Below are 20,814 nucleotides of genomic sequence, written 5' to 3'. Positions count from 1 at the left end.
AAGAACCATGACCTTTGGCTTTTAGTAAAATGTTCCACAATTTAAGTCAGTTTTATTAAAACACATTAATTTGCAATTCTCAGAGTTCTGTCTTGTAGGCCACCCGCCTTCTCTAAGGCTGCATCAGGGCACTGAAATGTTAAAATCTTTTAGGTCAGTGAATATTTTTATATGTTTAAAAAACAAGTTCACATTGCATCCTCATCTATTAATTATTTTTAAAACAACACTTAATATCTCTCTCTAAGCAGGGCGAATCAGATTATTAATGGCCGAGGAGATGATTTGGCACAGGGCCACATGGCTTGTGGTTGGCAAAGAGAAATGGAGGCTGATAGAGATGTTTCTTCCATGTGCCAAACGTGACACTGGATTATACAGAGTCATTACATAACCAGTGTTTTCAGTGGAAAAACAGCTGTTTATAGGCGTGTAAGATATGTGTCAGATTGAAGCTTTGCAGGAGCAGATATTTTACAGTTCTTTGGAGCTTAATGTGGATGTTCATGGTGTATGATTAAATCTAACATATACGGAGGATATTATAAAAAGAAAATGCAATTCAAACCTTTTCTCCTATGAATACCATGCGATACGTTGAGAAGAAACCACTGAAACATTGACATAGTGGGTCTGGAGAAGGTCCCAGCTATGTGTAGCAGAGATCAGTGTCAATCTGAAGCGCTTGGCTGTGGAAAAAAGATTTTGGTGCTTAAATTTCCTTAAATAAATATTGACAATGATGTTTATGGGCGTTTCTATTTACACAAAGAACGAGTGCAAAGTCCGTTTTAAATAGGACATAAAGATCTGATGTATTTAGTTGCAGTTTTGGTTTTATTCTGACTGTAAAATGTTCCCTGTCTAATCAGTTTAATGTTGCATTGCGTACTGGTTTCCTGCTACACTTGTAAAAAACATTTGTTTAACTGTGTATTGCATCTTACATCATGCTGTCCATGTATAAAAAATAAAGGTTCTAAACATGTCTGTGTATAACTTTATTACTTGCTGTGATCACAAAAGGTGTTGTCATAAATCTATTCCACTTTGACAGATCTGATACACACACGGCACAGAATGTAAAGTAAGGAGTAACCTGCGCAGGATATTTGATCAATAAGAGGCTTTAGTCACTTATGATCAGCGATCACAAATCCTGATTCATTAAACTGAAGCTACTGATGTAGGGAGTTGAGAGATAGACTTGAGCTGGGCTTTGAAAATCATTGCTGAACCACGTGTTAGAGAGTCAACAGCTCTCACTCAGTGCAACCCCAAAGAGAGCCTAAACCTGATTTCTTGTAAGTCACATGATTTGGGGGAAATCTGGCCGAGTTGCAGGGACCAATGAGGGAATAGTTGCACATTGTGAAACAAACACTTTCCATGCTGCAAGCCAAGCAGTGATAAAAATGTTTATAAAATGAAACCTGTTGGAGTCTGATTTAAAGACCCTCTATGTGTCCATTATGGTAGCCTCTTTAAGATAACTCTGTTTAGATCATAAACTTTTATTTAAACACTACCAAACCAACATAGCACAGCTTTATAGAAGTCAGTATACATGTTGTACCTGACAGTACAGCCTGCACACTGGACTGTATGATGATTTAGTTTATGTAGTAGCAGTAAATACATGCTCGATGAGGCATCAGTCTGAGGAATGATGCTTCTTTACAAGTTACTTCAGATGTTTAAAAAAAAAAAAAGAACAGAGGGAGGGCACTGAGAGACCCAATGATTGAGAAATACAGGGGTGGTTGAATAACATAACCTAATAAAAAGCCTGTGTCGGAGCAGGCAAAGAGACACAAGCAGCACCATGGAGTGCTACATCTTCTCCATTCTGTTCCTGATCCTGACTATGGAATCAGAGAGTTCCCCGGCCGACAGGTAAATGTAGAAATAGCTGCATGAATATCATGTAATAATGTAATGTTATGCAAACCTTTTAGTGTGAGGGGTAAAATATGATTTCTTTCTTCTGAGGTCATTATACATGATGATTAACAAATGTTTTCTGCATAATAAATGTTAAATCACTTAATGTAAGAGATCATATGCAGCGTTGCAGATGTTTCTGGTGTGAGCATAGAAGTCAACGAATGTAAAATGCAGCAGTAAGGATGAAGTACATGCTTTTTTTGTCACATTGCAGATTCTTCATGTCGGCCCCCACAGTGTTTCATGTAGGTGTTAAAGAGAAAGTGTTTGTCCAGGCGGGAGGGTCTCATCTTAATGTGCCTATTACTCTCAAACTGGAGAAGGAGGGCAACACTCTTGTGTCCAATACAGTAACAGTTGATTGTACTGAGGAAGGGAAGGGCAAAATAGTGGAGCTCATGGTATGAGAAACACTAAAATAAAATACAACATTTATATATATATATATATTGAACTTATATGTCATCAACCTTAACTTGTGATTTTCATCTTTACAGATAAACAGGGACTTTTTGTCAGAAGTCCCTAAAGGTAACAATCCTCTCTACGTTAACCTGATAGCAGAGAGCCCCTCCTTCCCGCAAACCTCCGCCCCCAGACCCTACTTCTACGGCATCACCGCCCTGGGCCCCTCCAACCTGGGCAGGAAGTCAACAAGAGTCCTGGTATCAAAACACAGGGGCTATATCTTCATTCAGACTCATCAGCCGATCTACAACCCAACAGACAAAGGTAAAAGTCAACCAATGTGAATAAATGAAAAACAACGTGAAATATTTCTCCTCTCTAAAGATCAACTATGGTTGTTTTCTTCTCTCCTCTAGTGAGGTACAGGATATTCACTCTCGACCACACACTCCGGCCTCATGAGGAAATGTTCCACATATCAGTATTTGTGAGTCAATATTTAGTAACATCTAGAAGACTTTGAAAGATCTGCACAAATAATTTAAAAAACGTATTTTCATGTTTTATGTTTTTATTGTGTAATGACTGCAGAATGCAGCTGGAAACCGAATAATAAAGTCCTTTAAGACTGCAGAGGGAGGAATCATTCAAGGCAATTTTCCCATACCTGATGTCTCCAAGTATGTTAAAACAGATTGATAATAAACTATGTCCAACACAACAGGACGATAAACTTTGAGGTAACACGTTTTGTTTATTAAGATTGGGCACATGGAAGATTACAGCACACTATGAAGGTGATGAAGCTCATGCAGCCACTCGGGAGTTCAAAGTAAAAAAATTTGGTATGCTTACCTGATTAATGTATTTTGCTTTTTTTTAAATTAACATTAAATATTTCTTACATCTATAAAACATTGAATTGTCTGCTCCCTAGTTCTACCAAGTTTTGAGGTGAACGTCGCAATGGAGCAGAGCTATATTCTGTTCACTGGTGAACACTTTAACTTCAGCATCTCAGCCATGTAAGTGTGAATTAATTTCCCTTTAAAGCGACTTTACTGTTAAATGTTTCTGTTGAGGCTGTATTAATCAACATTGTAACGCTTTATACCAAGAGTAGTCTAATTCAAATTCAACAACATAGAGCAAAATGTTTGCCTAAAAAGGAGCTAGCATTGCCGCTAGGTTTAATGTTACCACAAACTGTAAGTGTTAGCTTAGCAAACTGTTAGCTACTCACACTTCCAGGTTTCAGTCTCTGGCCATCTGATTAATATATTCATATGTATTATATGGTTTTGTTTGGGTTTAGTCCACCAACGAATGCCAAGTTTTTGCTTTTGATTAAAAAAAAAGGAAGGCAAAAGTTCTAGTCCACAGATTTTACATCAGGGCAAATGTTATAACCTTTGACCTGCTTGACTTAATGAATGACTGAGGCAACCGTCCTCCTGCTGGCTTTCAGGCAGTTACTGGCTCCTAACAGGAAACTTGCTGGGCATTATCCATTTGACTCACATTTTGTGTCATTCACTATTTTAACATTTTTTGTTTCTTCTAGGTATTCACATGGTGAGAGAGTCAGAGGGGCTTACCACTGCCAATTTGGTGTAGTACACAGAGGCACAACCCGTGGAGAAAAAAAGAAGCCTGTCTATATCAGAGGACTGGAATTAACTGGTTCGGTTAGTTAACCAAAATGATAAATGTGGCTCATTTCAGCATGTGAGATCAGATAACATAATGCATCTCTAACCTGAAACTGAACTATTTATGATTTTTCTGCAGGTCAAGGATGAACCTGAGCCCGCAACAGCTTCTCTTCGGATAGCAGACTTAAATTTGCAACTCCAAAATCAGAACCTAACCCTGTCCGACCTCATGCAGAGTGGAGCACAAATCTACTTGGGAGTATTCGTCACCAACATACAAAGTAAAGGACACTCTGTCGCATTATGTTGAATTTCTTTCTAAAAAGTAGTTATTCACCTAAAAATGTGTAAGTAAATCTTAAGACGTAAAACAGTGCTTGGAATATTTCTGACGGACCGGGGTGGGGGGCGCTCACTGACATGCATGTGCATAAGTCACGGTCACACGCATGGAAATCTGACGTAAAAGACTGCGTTTAGTTTACAAGTTCATATGCGTACTTTAAAGTATGTTTACTTATGTTTGGTTTTAAAGGGCCAGACCGCTGGTTTTGACTCTGGATTTTGCCAAGTGTTATTTAATGACAGATGTTTTAAAATACCTCTCTTGCTATCAGAAATAACTTAAAATATAGAGTAGTTACATATTTTATAAAATAGAAGCCACAGTTACAGCATAAATATTGAATATACTTGCTTTCAGAACCCGTGACACAAAAGAAAATGACAAGTACCCACTGTCCCATTTCTTTTACTACTAATAGGCCTTCAACTTATACTAATAATAATAATAACAATAAACCCCTTTATTGAGGGTAAAGGAAGAATAAAAAGTGGTTTTTCATTGCATGATAAATTTTGTCTGTATTATTTGGTCCAGGTGGTGAAATACAAGAGGCTGAAGTTTACCTCCCTATCGTCTCCCACAAGTACATCATGGATTTCTCTCGAACACGCTCATATTTCCCTCCTGGATTCCCGCTTGATGTGGTGGTATGCATGAAGCTAATAAATATGTCCATAACTGTGTGATCTTTTTGTATGTAAGAGATTTTGTTTGTTATTATAGGTGATCATGCGTCACCCAGATGGTTCTCCAGCAGCTGGTGTGCCAGTTAGGATGACTGTATCATCATCCACAGATGGACAGTGGGAAGGCAGCACTAACCAGGAGGGGGCAGTGTTTTCTGTGTTTAACATCAACTCTGATGCAGCTGAGATCACTGTCCAAGTTAGTTTCCCTGAACAGCTTACAGGTCAAAGGTGTTGACAAATTGATGAATCACAGCATTTTCCTTTATCATGTTAACTTTTTGATTTCTGACTTCATTAGGTGTCTGCAGATGACCTGCAGCAAACAAAAGTTATTCGACGTGCTTCATCTCAAAGCAGCTACCTTTATCTGAGCATAAACAACAAGAGGTACTCGGTGGGCGAGTCTGTATCTGTAAATTACTACTCCCAAAATGGCCCAAATAATGGGTACATATACTACATGGTGAGGCATAACTGTGCGCACACAACATGGTTTGTTTTCACAAAAAATAGCAACAATTCTTGATGTCTAACATTTTTTAATTGATTGTGTTGTAGGTGTTGAGCCGTGGGATCCTTATAAAAGATGGCTCACTCAGATTTGGTACTTCACTTAAAGACAGCCTGCAGATAACAGCCAATATGATGCCATCCTTCCGTCTGATTGGCTACTTCTACGACCAGCGTGGTAACATCATTGCTGACTCGGTGTGGGTAGATGTCAGGGAGGAATGCGAGATAAAGGTCAAGGTGAGTAAACAGAGCAGATAAGAGCGAGCATGAGCAGAGTAAGACAGTAAATAAACAGAACTTTACCTCTGTTGACTGTGTTTGAGCAGGTTTATTCTGAAGGACACAACCTTAAATCAGCTGATTAAAATAAGCTGCTTGTCTGTTCTTACAGCCTTTGTTTGAAATAGAAATGTTATTCTGTTTGGTCTGCGTTATTTTCATCTACTGAACTCAGCCTGTGTTTATAAGCACAGAGGCCTTTAAACATAGATGTTTTGCACTTAACAATCTCTTCAATATCTTAACTTTAACTCATGTAGGTGGAACACAAAGGATCGTCTCAACCTGGAAATAAGGCTGAGCTAGAAATTGATTTACATGGTCAGAAAGCCAGAGTGGCTTTGCTGGCTGTGGATAAGGCCATCTACGCCCTCAAAGCTGATAATAAACTTACATCCAATCAGGTAACACCATCACACTGTCACACACACACTATATGTTAGAGTACTCTGAGGTTATTTAAGTCAACCCATATTCTCTTGTTCCTTTTTTTCAGGTGTTTTCCTCGATGCAGTCATATGACTTTGGTTGCTCATACGCTGGAGGATCTGACTCTGCATCTGTACTTACAGATGCTGGACTGTCATTTGTAACTCATTCCGTCTCTAAGTACAGAAAGAGTATGACATAAACACATTTCATTCAAATCCTTTAAAATCTAATATTAAAATACATTATTCTTCCAGTATAGACTGCATATACATACTGTATTCTACCTGTCTAGATCATTGTGTGATGCAAAATTATGGATTACAGGACATCCAAGTTGACACAAACATACTTTAATATATTCATATTTCCAAGACTAGAAAAACTGTTACATTGACCGTTAAACGGTGTTTTCAAAATGACAGCAAACATCCAAATTCTATCAGCTACAAAGGGCATTAAAAGTGAGTCCTTGCTAAGTTTTAATGCTGCTATACTTTTACAGGTTTTGGCTGTCACACACAATCCACACGACAAAAACGCACAGTGGACCTTCAACAGGAAATGCTGACCTTAAGTAAGGCAATATTCTGGCGTTCAACAAGTCTGAGAAAGCGTAAGGAACTTTTAAGAATAAGTTGTTAATTTTTCTTTTAAATGTCCTTTTCAGAATCTAACTTTACAGAGGAAAAGTTGAAAGACTGTTGCGTTCAAGGCTTTTCTCTCATCCCAATGAAACGAACATGTGAGGAGAGAGCGGAGAGAGTCTCTCTGGTGGACGCAGATCCTTTTTGTGCAGAAGCGTTTTTGAAATGCTGCCTTGAAGGACAACGTCTGAGACAAAAAAAAAGACAAGAAGATGCCCTGAAAGAAGTTGGCAGGAGTGCGTTTATATTGTCATTTGAACACTTAATTAGATCGTAAATCATAATTATGATATGATTATAATTGTTTAATAACAAACCTTTTCTGTATTTTTTTTTTAGCTGCAACAACCGAGGACATTAGAGAGTACTTCTTGGAAAACGCTGGTCGGAATCTTCGACGATTTTTCCCCCCAAGCTTTGACTTTAAAGAATTTAATGTTAATGGAAAAGTAAGGTAAGAGGTGGACATCAAATTTTAAACACAGATTTTATTTAAATAATATATTTTAGAGTCATTAAAACTGTTGTTTAGATCCATAGATCTGGATTTATTGCTTCTAATATTGTTAATGGGAGAATTTCTTATTTCTTACATTAGGTGTAAGGTAATGGTTAAAGACACTACCTTAGGACTGAAGTATTAATCATAAGTGAACCAAGCTTTTATCAGCTGCATTTTACAACCAACCAACTAATTTTATCTTAATTTAAAACCCTTAGCCATCCTTTAGCTCTACCAGATTCAATCACCACATGGGAGATTCAGGTCGTCACTCTGTCTGCAGCCACTGGTAATAACAGTACAGTAATCACGAATGCATCTTGGATATCTGAATGAATTGAAGGTTGTAAGTCAACAAGTTTATGTTTCATTCAGGTTTCTGTGTCGTAAAACCCACTGAGGTGAGAGCATTTAAAAACATATTTGTGTCCCTGAGACTGCCTTACTCAGTGAAGAAATATGAGCAACTCTCCATCACGCCTGTCATCTACAACTATGGCCAAGACCCGCTACAGGTAGATCTAATGTAAAACAGGAAGCACCAACTGTAAAACTGAATATTCGTTTTAAACATAATTCTTCTCTTAAGGTGGCAGTGAATATGGAACAAACTGAAGGACTTTGCTCCCCCGGCTCAGCCACCATTACAACCTTTGTTAACATTACTCTGAAGCCAGAGTCCTCCCAGTTTGTCTCCTTCTCAGCTGTTCCCATGATAACCGGCCCAATACCCATCAAAATACGTCTCTATGATGTGGAGCAGGAAATTGGGCTGGATGCAGTTGAGAAGCCCTTGCATGTGTTGGTAAGTGATAGACATTTCAGCAAATCATTTCACAATAGACGCCCAAATTGCAAACAAATTTGAAAACATAATAAACGTATTGGACTTAAATTTGATAAATACCATCTTGCCTATGTTGACCCATCATATGTGACATAACAGCTTTTTCTCAAGTCTAACTCTGACTTTAATTCAAATTTTAATTAAAAACAAAAACATTGTCAGCTGCTTTTCTTAGATTAGAACTAACTGGCAGCAGTTGCTTATGCTAATGGTCAGTCTTTACATATTGAAAAGGCTTTTGATATTTATCTATGCCTATGATTAAGATTTTTTCTTAACAGATTATGAGTAAACGTTAAGATTTTAACTATAATTGTGTACTAATGTTAACTTAAATCAACATTTTTCTATCTCCATTAACATGTATGAGCACTGACAGTAACTTTCTCTCATTTTCTCACGCTTTAGACAGAAGGAATAGAAAAGACAGAAGAACAAACCAAAGTGTTAAAATTAGATGGTGAGTTTTTTCAATACTTACTTCACAGTTAGGGTATTTTTACACCCGGCAGCTTTGGTCTGGACTGTTAGTCCGATCGTTCAGACAGGTGTGAACATGCAATCGAACTCTGGTGCGGACCAAACAACCGGATCATGGTCCGTTAGAAAAGACTCGGTCTGTTTCCAAACGAAATACGGTCCAGGTCGATTCAGGTGAGAGCATAAACGGACTTAAAGTAGGACCAAATACAGGAAGCAAACTAAAAAAACTGTGGCTAAAAGCGATGCTGAGTTAGACAGTTTTGCTTGAGAGGTAGTTACCCCAGCTTAAATTCTTCTGTATTTGTTTCACATTGCTAAGATGTCAGTGGCTACTGTGATGCTGTGTTACGTTGGTGTTGCAGTCGGGCTAACGTTAGCTTGTTCTCAATGTGGCTACTGTTCAGCATTGTATCATGGCGCGGTGGCAGACAATATCTTAATGAAGTGCCCATCCAGTGTTACCGTTTCAGACTTTCACCTGATAGTTCTGTATGTCTGTGCTCTCACGGCTAAATGTTCACAACATCAGTGAGATACTGCTTAGTTGGTGCTGCTTTTTCCCACGGCATTTGCGAACATTACCAGCTAAAACCACAAATATATATATTTTACCTTGCTTTGTGGTGATGTCAGCTAAGGCCCCATGTCCATATAGGGCCCTTTTCTGGCAAAAAAGCGCTGGAGAGAGCTGGGATGAAGCACTTGTGCAGTGAGAGAAAAAAACACTGCAGCCAGTGAGTGAAAAAGACTGCATGCGGGTTTTGTTTCTATGACAACAATAAGTCTGACTTATGGCAAGGCTAACAACAAGCATTATCCGTCTCCATTTCTCAGCTTGCGTTGTCTCGTGTTGCACATTGTTGATGGTAGGAGCTGGGAATGAGCTCTAGGCAGAGGTACTCACAAGCGTGCAGAAAAGTTACATCCTCTTTATTTCACGGAAAAACCGTCCCGAGTGCTTTACATAGGAATCATCCCACAGGCTGTTATAGGCAATGGAGGAAGTTGGGGAAGGTCTCAATTTTTCAGTTCCTCAACTATCCCTTCACACATTGGCAAAATAAAATGATTTATACATGTAAAATCTTACATAGTTCACCTTTAAAGTGTTGAGTGTTCCCACGTGGAAATTCTGACCAATCAGAAGGCAGTTTCCTCATGCATCAAAACTTTTGGTCCACTGGTAAAAGCTGGCGTGTGAACACAGACCAAACTTTAGGCAAAATGCAACATTGTAACAATTTGTTCTTTGATTCAGGATCAAACAGACTTAAAGTGTGAAAGCACTCTTAGTTAACATTTGATTAGATGTTAATGATAACTTTTTTTCTCTCAACCTGGACAGGGAAGAGCACAGATACGTTCATTATTGATGGATCTTTACCAGATGAAACCGTCCCCGACTCCAGCTCAAATATTTTTATTTCAGCGGAAGGTAAGGTATTTATAGACACAGATGTACACTTGACAGATCTTTTAATTATTGGAAGACTCTCATCCTTTTTATGTTCTCATCTGACAGGGGGTGGATTTGGCAGTTCACATGCAAAGAATCTCCTTTCTCCTGAGAAGGTTGCTAGGCTGATCGTATTGCCAACAGGATGTTTACAACAGACAATGACAAGACTTGCCCCCACAGTTTCAGCCCTCCGTTACCTTGACCTGAGTCATCAATGGTTCGACCTGCCTGCTGGTGCCAGAGATGCTGCTATGACTAACGTTGAGTTTGGTAGGAACACGTCAAGCAGTTAATTGTCTCATGACTTTAGCAATTATGAACCATGTTTCCTGTGACTACGCACACAGATTTAGAGTGAAGTTTGAGCTTTTAACTTAGATTCTGACATAATTTCTAAGGATCTCGATAATATTTGTTGACTGCTCCTTTTGCAGGTAAGCAGGGCCAAAATTTGTTGATATTGATATAAAACTATTTCTTTGGTTTCTACTGGCCAGATTTTTTTTAAATGTGTCTCTAGTGCAGTTTAGTTACAGTTTATAATATACTACAGAACACTCGTAGTTATCTTGTTTGCAAAAACAATTGTAAGCTTTTGTGCAGTTTTGAAGGGATTATGTCAGTGTAAGTATCTGATTCCAAAAGAGGAGGGAAGGGAAACTGACGTATGCAGGAGTGGCATAAACACACATAAGTGCAAATAGCAATAATTAGCCATTTCTGTCTCAAGATAAGATAAAAGGAAACCAAAGAACGGCTGATTTGTTCTACCTGTTGTAGGGTAACTATGCAATTAACTGCTATGCAGTTTCTCAACTGTAAATGACAGTTGGGAAACACTGCAAACAAAACTGACTTATCATGTTTGACATGGGGAAAGTTCAACTGGTAATCAAATGTTAATATTTTTGGATGTTCTGAATTTTGCATCTTACAGGTCACTAACAAAGCAATAGACATTTTTGTTTGTAACAAAGTCATTCTGATCTTTCCCAGGTTATGAAAGAATTTTAACGTTCAAGAGAAAAGATGATGGATCTTATTCATCATTTAGTCAAGTGCCACGAAGTAATTGGTGAGTGCATGTCTTATGCTTTCTGATTTTTTATATAAGGCAGTTACATCTAATATCTTACACAGCAAATCAAGAGTTAAGGGTTCAATTCTAAATGGCTGCCAAAGGTAGTGCTTAATCCAGTGATATAATTACACGTGCAGGTCAAGTATTTATTATCGACAAAGTCATATGTGTCATATGAGCTACAGGGATGTGGAAATACACACTTTAAATCGATGGACGTGAACCAACTTTTCCGTGTCACGATTTTGAGAACATACACTTCTTGGATGGTACACTTCTCCAGGAGATCTGCTATTTCCTGCCTGAGTGCCTCAGCCTATGTGGGGTTGTTGATTGTAGTCAGCCTGATCGCAAACAAACGGGGCCTGCGTCAAAATTGCAGATAGTACCGTCCAGGAAGTGCAACCACCACTAGGGATGACTTGATTGACATGTTCCGCTCCGTGAGTACTTTTTCCCTCCCCTTCCTTGGAATAATTTTTGGTAGATTGAATTTGTTTGGAGAATCCGAAATAGACAGAACTGAAAAGCCGGTAGTGATCTTTAATTTAAGGCTTCAAAGAAAAAGAAATGAGACTGATTTTTTTTGTTCATTCTTTATTGCAGTGTTTTTTTTTAAAGATTATTTTTTTGGCCTTTTGGCTTTATTTACAGGACAGCTGAAGATAGACAGGAAATGTTGGGAGTAGAGAGTGGGGGGATGACATGCACAAATGATCGGCAGACCGGGAGTCGAGCCTGCGATCAGTGCGACGAGGACTGTAGCCTCTGTATATGGAGCGCCTGCTCTACCGACTGAGCTAAACAGCACCCCATTTATTGCAGTGTTTTATTATTTGATGTTTTGTGCTTCCTTGTCTTTGGTTTAATACAAAACAATTTTTTGAAAAAGAAAAGTGTTGTTTCTATTTTCATTTTGAAATATTATGTTGTTAAAGGTTGTAGGAGTACTCTTACATCCTTTGTGAGGTTTATTAATTAGTGTATGTGACAAAAAAAAAAAAGACCAGGTTTTCCCTGGCTGGCACCCCATTAATTAAAAATTAAATCAAACAACAAAAGTCATTCACACTAAAACCGTCACACTACGCACTACACCATCTCTGGTACCATATGACTATGTTGATTTTCAATACTCAACCTGCGAGTGTGATATGCACTGTTTCTGGCTGTCAGAAAGAATGAATTAGAAGAACATCAATACCAAGATCTAAAATTGTAAATAAACATTTCCCCTTTTTTATCCCTGCTTTTCTTTCTTGCGTCCTCAGGGTGACTGCCCTAGTAGTGAAGATGCTATCGTTGATAATGGAACGTCAAACACAGGCTTTTGGACAGCAGGGCAGGATTACTAGGGTTGTACCAGAGGAAGAGATCAGACATCCAGTCAGTTTCTTGCTCTCGGTGCAGAACAGTGATGGGTCATTTAATGACCTACATCAAGTGCTCCGCAGAGGAGTTTTGGTATGCTTTAGTCTACTGGGTAGAAGTTAGAACATGCATACTTATTAGAAAAGTATAAGTTGTGGCAACTTACTTAATAGCAATTAATTAAATGCAAAATTGTCTCTGCTTTTAATGTAGAACGACAAAGACCAAGCTGCATCCATCACAGCTTTTGTAACTCTTGCATTGAAAAGGTCCTTTGAATTCCTGAATCAAGAAGTGAAAAGTAATGTGGTAAGATAATGCACAGATTTGAGATGTTTTTGGGGATGGCAGTGTTGGTCAAACCACCACTATGGTCCTGATTAAAATATCTTAACATCTATAGGTTCAAAATATATTATCAAAATCTATGAAATACTTTGGTTTATGACCAATGCTTCCTGCTCATTTCTACCAGGGAGCAAGCATCAACAGATCAACAGAATTTCTCCGGTCAAGGCTTGAGGGGCTTCAGCATCCTTATGCTGTTGCCATTACAGCCTACTGCCTCGCAGTTTGTCAGCCGCAAGGACCAGATAGTTCATCTGCCTGGACAAAACTTCAAGGACTGGCTACTGAAGGCATGTTCAATCACAGCACATAGGTGTGGGCGATATGGATAACGTGTAATCTCATAATGCATTATTATAGTCACTTAAATACAATCAACTGAGAGAAGTGATTATGTTTATAAAAATTTAACATAAACATACAAAACAAAACGTATTTAGCAAATCCAGTGTGTACAAGGTTCTTTCTTCCTTAAAGAAGAACCGTCAGTCTTTGGTCAGAAAGTACAGTGAGCTAATAACAAGCACTTTTAATATATATTTAAGCTATCATGTTGTAAACTATCTTTCTTCATGCAGAACCTTTGCATTAAGACCAATAAACATTATCTCATATATTTACATATCGCCTTAGCCTAAGAGCCATATAATCACACAAACAACAGGGTGTATCACGGTATGCTATTGTTTAGAAGTTTTTATAATTATCTATTTTTTAATTATCAGGGCAGAACAGCTGTTATCTGTGGACAAAAAATCCCAGCCCGGCGATGCAAGCTCGTGCAGATGCTATCACAATAGAGACGACAGCCTATGCCCTCTTAACTGCAGTGGAACTTGGGCACACCGAATGGGCGGACAAAGCTGCCTGCTGGTTAACCACCCAAGAAAACAGTTTTGGAGGCTACAGATCCACACAGGTGATTGAGATGCTTATACCCAAATAATGCACGTTTCGAGACTTAGTCCCTGTTTGGTCCCACATTAGGATGTATGAAGTGATGTAGAACATCTTATCAATGTTTTATTACCATGCCCAGGATACCATCATGGCCCTGGAAGCCCTTGCAGAGTATGAGCTAAAGCAGCCTACAGGTCCTGAAGCAAATCTAAAAGCTGTGTTCACAACCCCAGGAAGGAGAGACATTGTGAAGCTTGTCCTTGAAAATAAGAAGCAGAGAGTGGAAACAGACCTGAAGGTATCATTGAACATCTTAAGAATTCCCATTGAATACACACTTAAATATCTATGTGTTTGTTTATGTTTTTTTCTTGTTTTTCTGTCCCAGAGATTAAAAGGAAACAACATTCATGTGGAGGTGACAGGAGAAGGGGAGACCAAGCTAAAAGTAAGTTTGATTGTTCTCTGTATTTATATGCTGAAATAATGTTACTTTACGTTAAATCTGTTTGATTTTAGGTCGTGAAGGCCTACCATCTACTGGAACCCAAGGACACCTGTAACCAAGTCTCTATTACAGTCACAGTAGAGGGGAAAGTGGCGTACACTGGTGAGCTTTAGTCACTGATAACAAATCACAATCACATGAAAGGCTGGTAAAAGCTACATTTACTTCTGTCTTTCTAGATGAGGTTATAGAAAATTATGATTACTACGATGACTATGGTAACAACCAGGCGAAGAATGTGCGGGTGCGACGATCAGCCATTGAGTGGTTTGATGTTCGCAACAGAATCAGGAGAGATCTTGATAACAACTTAAATTCAGACGAGACTCTCACCTACAGAGTCTGTGTCAGGTTGGTTGAATGACATTCACATTACATTTGCTAAAAGTATTTATCAGACACTTACATTTGCAGAAAGAAAGTCACAAATTCTGATGAAGTACCTATAAAAGCTTTCATTGCTTTCATGTGTAGTCATAGCTTGAGCAGCAATCTCACAGGGATGTCCATAGCTGACATCACACTCCTGAGTGGATTTGAGGCTGTAACTGAGGATCTAGACAAGGTAAGTAAGTCTTCGTACTTCCTCTTTGCCTTTGTTGTCCTCAGTAAAAAGGGGGAGGAGATTTTTCTGGGTTTCTGATGTGATTTCATACTCATATTTTCAATAGTCATGCAGAGATGATTGACAGTTGGAGCTAGGTTGGATATTGAAGTCTCTTAAGAGGCTATGTCTACACGTACATGGTATCTTTCAAAACATAGTTTTTTCTCTGCATTTTGGCCTCTCATCCACACACAAATGCCGTTTAAGGTTACTGAAAACTGATCTTTTGTAAAACTTGGAACCCTTGCATGAGTGGTGAAGAATAATCTGGCAATGAGTGAGTGAGCAGGAGAGGCTTATATCCTAGCCTGATTGCAGATGGAAAGCAGCTGTGTGCACAGGTGAGCTGAATAGACTGTTGAGGTGGGAGTGGCCAGCAGGGACAGTAGAGCAGAGGTGGCATTTTTTTTAAAACTGTGTCATGTTTGTCATGTCAAGTGGTTTGAATTCACTACTATTCTAAATTGCCACTGGCTGGTTCTGCATACCAAAATTAGGGGGTTTTGTAGTATTTAGAGCCATTCACCATACCCGTGATACAGAAACAGGTCAACAAAAACATCATCATCACATTAACATTTTCGTGGAGAATCACGTTTCTATGATGAGTAACACTGAGGATATCACAGAAAGAAAAAGTTGGAAAATAATGCATCATATTGTTACATTTTTTGTCTCCTTGTAGCTAAAAGACGAACCTGAACAATACATTTCCCATTATGAGGTCTCATATGGGAGAGTGCTGATATATTTCAATGAGGTAAGGCTGAAATCTGTTTGCATACACAACAAAATGACATGTCATATATCCTGAAAACATTTTATACATAATTTGTCAATGCAAAAACCAATAAACATATGTTTACAAAAAAAAAAAATGACATGTCAACTACAAAAGATTTCTTTTCTCCCCCCAGCTCTTTGGAAATGAGGAATGCATTACTTTCGATGCTATACAGAGGGTACCAATTGGCCTTCTACAGCCTGCACCGGCTGTGTTCTATGACTATTATGAACCAGGTAAACAAATGTTATCTGCATTTTTGGTCACTCTTTGTTAAATTTACCAAGACTTTCGGCTGTGGCTGTGGTTCAGTGGTAGAGTCGGCCGTCTTTCAATCGGAAGGTCGGAGGTTCGATCCCCAGCTCCCTCAGGCTACATGTCGAAGTGTCCTTGGGCAAGACACTGAACTCCAAATTGCTCCCGGTGGCATAGCCATGAATGTGATATCTGATTGACAGTTGGGCACTTTACGTAGCAGCCTCTGCCATCAGTGTGTGAATGGGTGAATGTGATATGTAGTGTAAAAGCAGCTTTGAGTGGTCGCAAAGACTAGAAAAGCGCTATATAAGTACAGTCCATTTACCATTTAACAATTTGTGCTTTCTTTAAAGATAGAAAGTGTACTGTGTTCTACTCTGCTCCCCAAAGAAGCAAGCTGATCTCCAAACTGTGTTCAGAGGATGTGTGCCAATGTGCAGAAAGTAAGCCATGACTACGAGTTTCTGTTAAGGAAGAGCACGTTACCAGCTTTTTGTTAATTACATTTGTATTATGTTCACCTTTTCTGTAGGACCCTGTCATGTAATACAAAACACATTCAAATCAGAAAGAGGTCGAAGACTGAAGAAAGAGAACAAGCGTTTAGTTCATGCTTGCTTCTTTCCTACTGTGGATTACGGTCAGTGCTGTCACTGAGAAGATATCAATGTGACAAAAATCTCACATCCTCTATTTTATACTAGAGCCAAATTATGAATAACATTAGAGATTAATTGTTGATATAATTTTCTTGTTTTATTGAAGCTTACATGGTTGAAGTCCTCAATGTGTCTATGAAGAGTAACTTTCAGCTCTACACGGCGAACGTGAACGAGGTCCTCAGATCAAGTAAGTGAACTACAACTACCAGCCTTAGCAGATGTTGTTACACTGACCTTTTTGAATGTTAGAAGACTTATGATCAATCCTCTGTCTACTAGCTGGGGATGTCGTGGTAGGTGAGAATTCTATTCGAGTCTTTGCTAAGAGGCGTCACTGCAAAGGAGAGCTAGACATGGGAAAACAGTATCTCATCATGGGTAAAGATGGCTTCACAACTGATTCAAACAAAATGTAAGTACAGACAAAATCTTCATTAATGCTGTGGTTAATTTCACACAGTTTGATTCTCATTCTGTTTGATCTCTCCCTGCCTTTTGTAGGATGCAGTATCTGCTGGAAGCAAACACCTGGGTTGAAAGAAAGCCTTCAGAGGAAGAATGTAGGAAAAGTGCACACAGAGCTGGCTGCACAGAGTTTGCTACATTTAAAGCGGAGTACAAGATAGATGGCTGCAGACAGTAAAGAAGATGGACAAGGAAATGTCATTTTACTTTCATTTTCTGTATAGCTCAGTTACAGTAATTTCCTCTGATATTCACAGACAGCATGGGTCTGGGTCTTTTTACTCCCATATATAACCAGAGTCTTGTAAGCATAGTGTAGTGCACCCATATGTACAGATGGTAAGCTTGCCAGCCAGGCGGTGGATGACTGTATGCATCATAGAATCATTTGAATTATGCTACTAATAATGTAACCATTCATTATTTCTTTATGTACAATACAACTACCAGTGTTTGAGTAATAAAAAAAGAACTATGCATTAACTAAACATACATGTTGAGATTTGAAATAAAAATCAACAGCAACAGAAAAAAGGCGTACGTCCTCAAACATTTTCTCTTTCATGTCTCTCCAAATAGTGTGATTCAGTTTGCTGTACTGGTTTGATTTAGCTTTCCCGCTGAATATATTTTTTTAAGTTTTTTTTTCTCTTACTGGCAGTAAAAGACCTGAGAGGGATCTCTGTACTCAAGTCAACCCCACTCAAAGTTACCCCCCTCCTTACTTAACATCTGCAAGGTGAGGAAGGGGGGAGAGGGGGAGTGGATTTCAGGTTAGCACAATGCTTACACATTAAGTGGCATTACAGTTTGCACGTAAGGCTGGATCACTTCAATGTCATCACCTCAATCATCATCTGCTAAGGGTAAAAGCTCTTATCGCTAAACATCTGATAGTTCTCTTAGGTCAGCTTGAAACATGCTGCAGAAGATACTCAGCGCAGTTATATAACACAGAAACGTGTTGCGTTTTCGGTGAGCAGTAATGGGACAAAACGGGGGGCAGTGGGAGGGAGCAGTGCCGCAGGAGTAGAAGGGGGGCATGGGTGGAGAGGTGAGGAACAAGCAAGGGCTTATGTGCTTATATTATTCTAATCTCTGAGGCTAGGCCCAATGTAAGCAACATGGGAGTACTGACCATCACTTCAATCACAGCCGGATCAATGCCCGCACTGTTTCAGCCTCTGCCATTAGACATTTCATTAAATTTGAATCAATAAGGGCAAATAAATACGAAGACTTCAGCATCACACATTTTCATCTTGGGATTACTTTAGTGCGCCAACAGCAACAGCACTTTTGAAAAACTTGTCTTCTTTCTTACTGAAGCTTTCTTAAGTAATCATTGGTTTGTCATGACTAAGCAGTGTGCTTATGATTAGAGTCATAATCTATAAAGAGAAGTAGATTAGTAATGGATCAGGATGTTTGTTGTTCTATCACAAAAGTTAAATTTAGAGTGATGTTTTAACAATACTGTGGATATATTTTTAGATCCATAGTTTGCCGACACATACTCTATAAGTACACGCTCACCTACTTAGACACATCAAATATGCTTAGGCATCAACTCTGAAACTGAGAACAGGGGGATAGTGAAACGTGCTTGTACCACCTGTGTGTTTTGTCAGGTGTGCATTAGCCTTAGTTTGTGAAGGTGTGTTTCCAGCCATTTTTCCAAAGGCCAACACGAGGTCAACGGTTTAAGGGTGGTCTAAGGTGCAGAAAGGATCAGAGTGAAGGCGGAGCTGGTACTGGAGGATGCCAGCAGATGGAGGCACTGATGGAGTGGGACCACCCACTCAGGAATCCACACTAAACTGTCAATTACTGTTAGTTTCTCATCTCACTATCGAGGTGAATGGGATGTTATTAGCATAGGCGCTTTTCACAATACACATTTAATAGTAGGAAAATAAAAGGTAAATGTCAAAATGAATTATGTTTAAATTCATTCAGAAGTGTCAGTTTCAGGGTCAAGGTATTGTTCTTGCTGGCTCACTGTGACTCTGCCCTCATTTGTTGGCAACACCTGTGACAAGTGAAAAATAGACCCCATTATTTGGGTCCATAATTCAGAAGTATAAATACAAACATGCTGTTAATAGGATCTGTGTGTAGATGACTGAGTTTGTCTCTTACAGAGCAGTGCTTGTTAACCAATTACTTGTACATATCTGTATATGTAATGTCAGTATTTAAATTACTATCATATCATCATATGTGATTAACATGTTATTGGTAGGCAAATGGGATCATTACATTTTTAACTTTGTCACAGTAAGGGCTGCTCTTTATCATAAGTAGGTTCCCTGGTATGGCTAGATGCACTTTATTTCATGCTTCCTGCATGTCTCTCTTTTACCCCTTTCCCACCAAAATTAGCGCATTGACTTGGGTTTTTCAGACCCGGGAAGACCCGCTCCTAAATGCAGATTGTCCCTTTTTCTTGCCCGTGGAGTATACTCCTTTCGGTCTCTTTTCTGCTGCATCATCGTCTGACGTCACAAACGCTCCGAAAACAGGGTTACATTATACTCTTTGGTAAACAGCATGGATGCCAGTGAGGATGTTTTGGTGGTTAGGTCGTTATTGTATCTATTACTCATTCAGTCTATTTATCAAACTTGACGCGGACAAGTTTGGAAAGTTGGAGCTCTGCTTGGACAGAGACAGGCAGAATTTCTAGCTGTGCGTGTCATAGCGTCGCGCCAGAAAGGGGTAGGAGATTCGCGTGTCGACCCGGGTTTTGTGTTCCCATCATTGCCAATCGGAGCTGAGGTGATAATTACCCGGGTCTACAGCAGAAACATTTGACCCAGGTCTGAATGCTGATTGTAACCTTTACCACTAAGCAAAAAAGCTGTGTGTTAGCAGGTTTTTCACCAGTTGGAAAGGGGCTTTAGTCACCTCTCTCCTCTGACAACATCAACAAACCTCAACTTGCCCAGTTTTGACAAAAATCCAGGTTTTTATCAGGAATTAGAAGACAAAGATTATTATATACAGGCCAATCAAGTACCATTAACTGTTTCTCCAAGTAGCAATCAGCTCCTTTCTTGCACTGTCATATGGTGCTGACTGGCTCAGTGTGCAGCATCAGCTGTTGCATCTGACATGTCCAAAGACCATCATACTGCATTACTGTAGGTTGGTCGTCTGTCAGTATCAGAACATGGTGTACTTGCCAAGGAAAACATGTTTGCTCAACACATTAGCAACAAAAATACCTAATGTTAAATATATAGTTTTACTGTGTGGGTTCTTACATGCCTCCGATGTGACATATATAGAGTCAGTACATGTAACAGTAATAGTATGAGAGAGGTGTTTCTTCAGCATTGGTCAGAGTTTCACAACCATTCTGCAACATGGTTTCACATGCCGTCTTAACTAAATAATCTTATGTCATAATTATATTTTACTTATATAGAGAATCCTATTAGACTCATTGAGGTTGTGTCTTAGTTGTATTCTTAAAGGACAAGAGTGTACACAATAGCCTCAAGGATGTATTACATCTGAGTTTAGGACTATTATATAAAACTATGGCTCGAGCTGGGTGACTAACTGAAATCCAGGATATCGTAAAAGTACTGAAGAAAAATATTGTATATAGTGAATCT

The 20,814-nt window shown here is 39.0% G+C and overlaps 1 protein-coding gene across 1 annotated transcript; it reads left to right on the top strand.

Annotated features, from left to right (window-relative positions):
- Positions 1-1,786: 1,786 nt before the first annotated feature.
- On the top strand, positions 1,787-17,717 carry c4b (complement C4B (Chido/Rodgers blood group)). Its single transcript, XM_069655848.1, has 41 exons — positions 1,787-1,896; positions 2,162-2,348; positions 2,445-2,679; positions 2,772-2,842; positions 2,947-3,035; positions 3,118-3,200; positions 3,293-3,380; positions 3,920-4,043; positions 4,147-4,291; positions 4,891-5,003; positions 5,080-5,241; positions 5,344-5,508; positions 5,604-5,795; positions 6,098-6,241; positions 6,334-6,457; positions 6,772-6,843; positions 6,937-7,149; positions 7,253-7,367; positions 7,634-7,704; positions 7,791-7,930; positions 8,005-8,220; positions 8,671-8,722; positions 10,091-10,180; positions 10,268-10,474; positions 11,201-11,279; positions 12,557-12,749; positions 12,870-12,965; positions 13,132-13,294; positions 13,730-13,923; positions 14,044-14,202; positions 14,293-14,352; positions 14,424-14,514; positions 14,592-14,763; positions 14,887-14,977; positions 15,705-15,779; positions 15,937-16,039; positions 16,415-16,504; positions 16,594-16,701; positions 16,827-16,910; positions 17,003-17,135; positions 17,225-17,717. Exons 1-41 carry the CDS (start codon positions 1,826-1,828, stop codon positions 17,364-17,366), a joined length of 5,202 nt encoding a protein of 1,733 aa, XP_069511949.1. The 5' UTR covers positions 1,787-1,825; the 3' UTR covers positions 17,367-17,717.
- Positions 17,718-20,814: the final 3,097 nt, after the last annotated feature.

Source organism: Semicossyphus pulcher, unplaced genomic scaffold (assembly GCF_022749685.1).
Source record: "Semicossyphus pulcher isolate SPU_LCO1_2020_fin unplaced genomic scaffold, fSemPul1.0.p SCAF_9, whole genome shotgun sequence".
NCBI classification, from domain to species: domain Eukaryota; kingdom Metazoa; phylum Chordata; class Actinopteri; order Labriformes; family Labridae; genus Semicossyphus; species Semicossyphus pulcher.
Note: the sequence above shows the minus strand (reverse complement) of the source record. Positions and strands in the feature narration are given on the sequence as shown.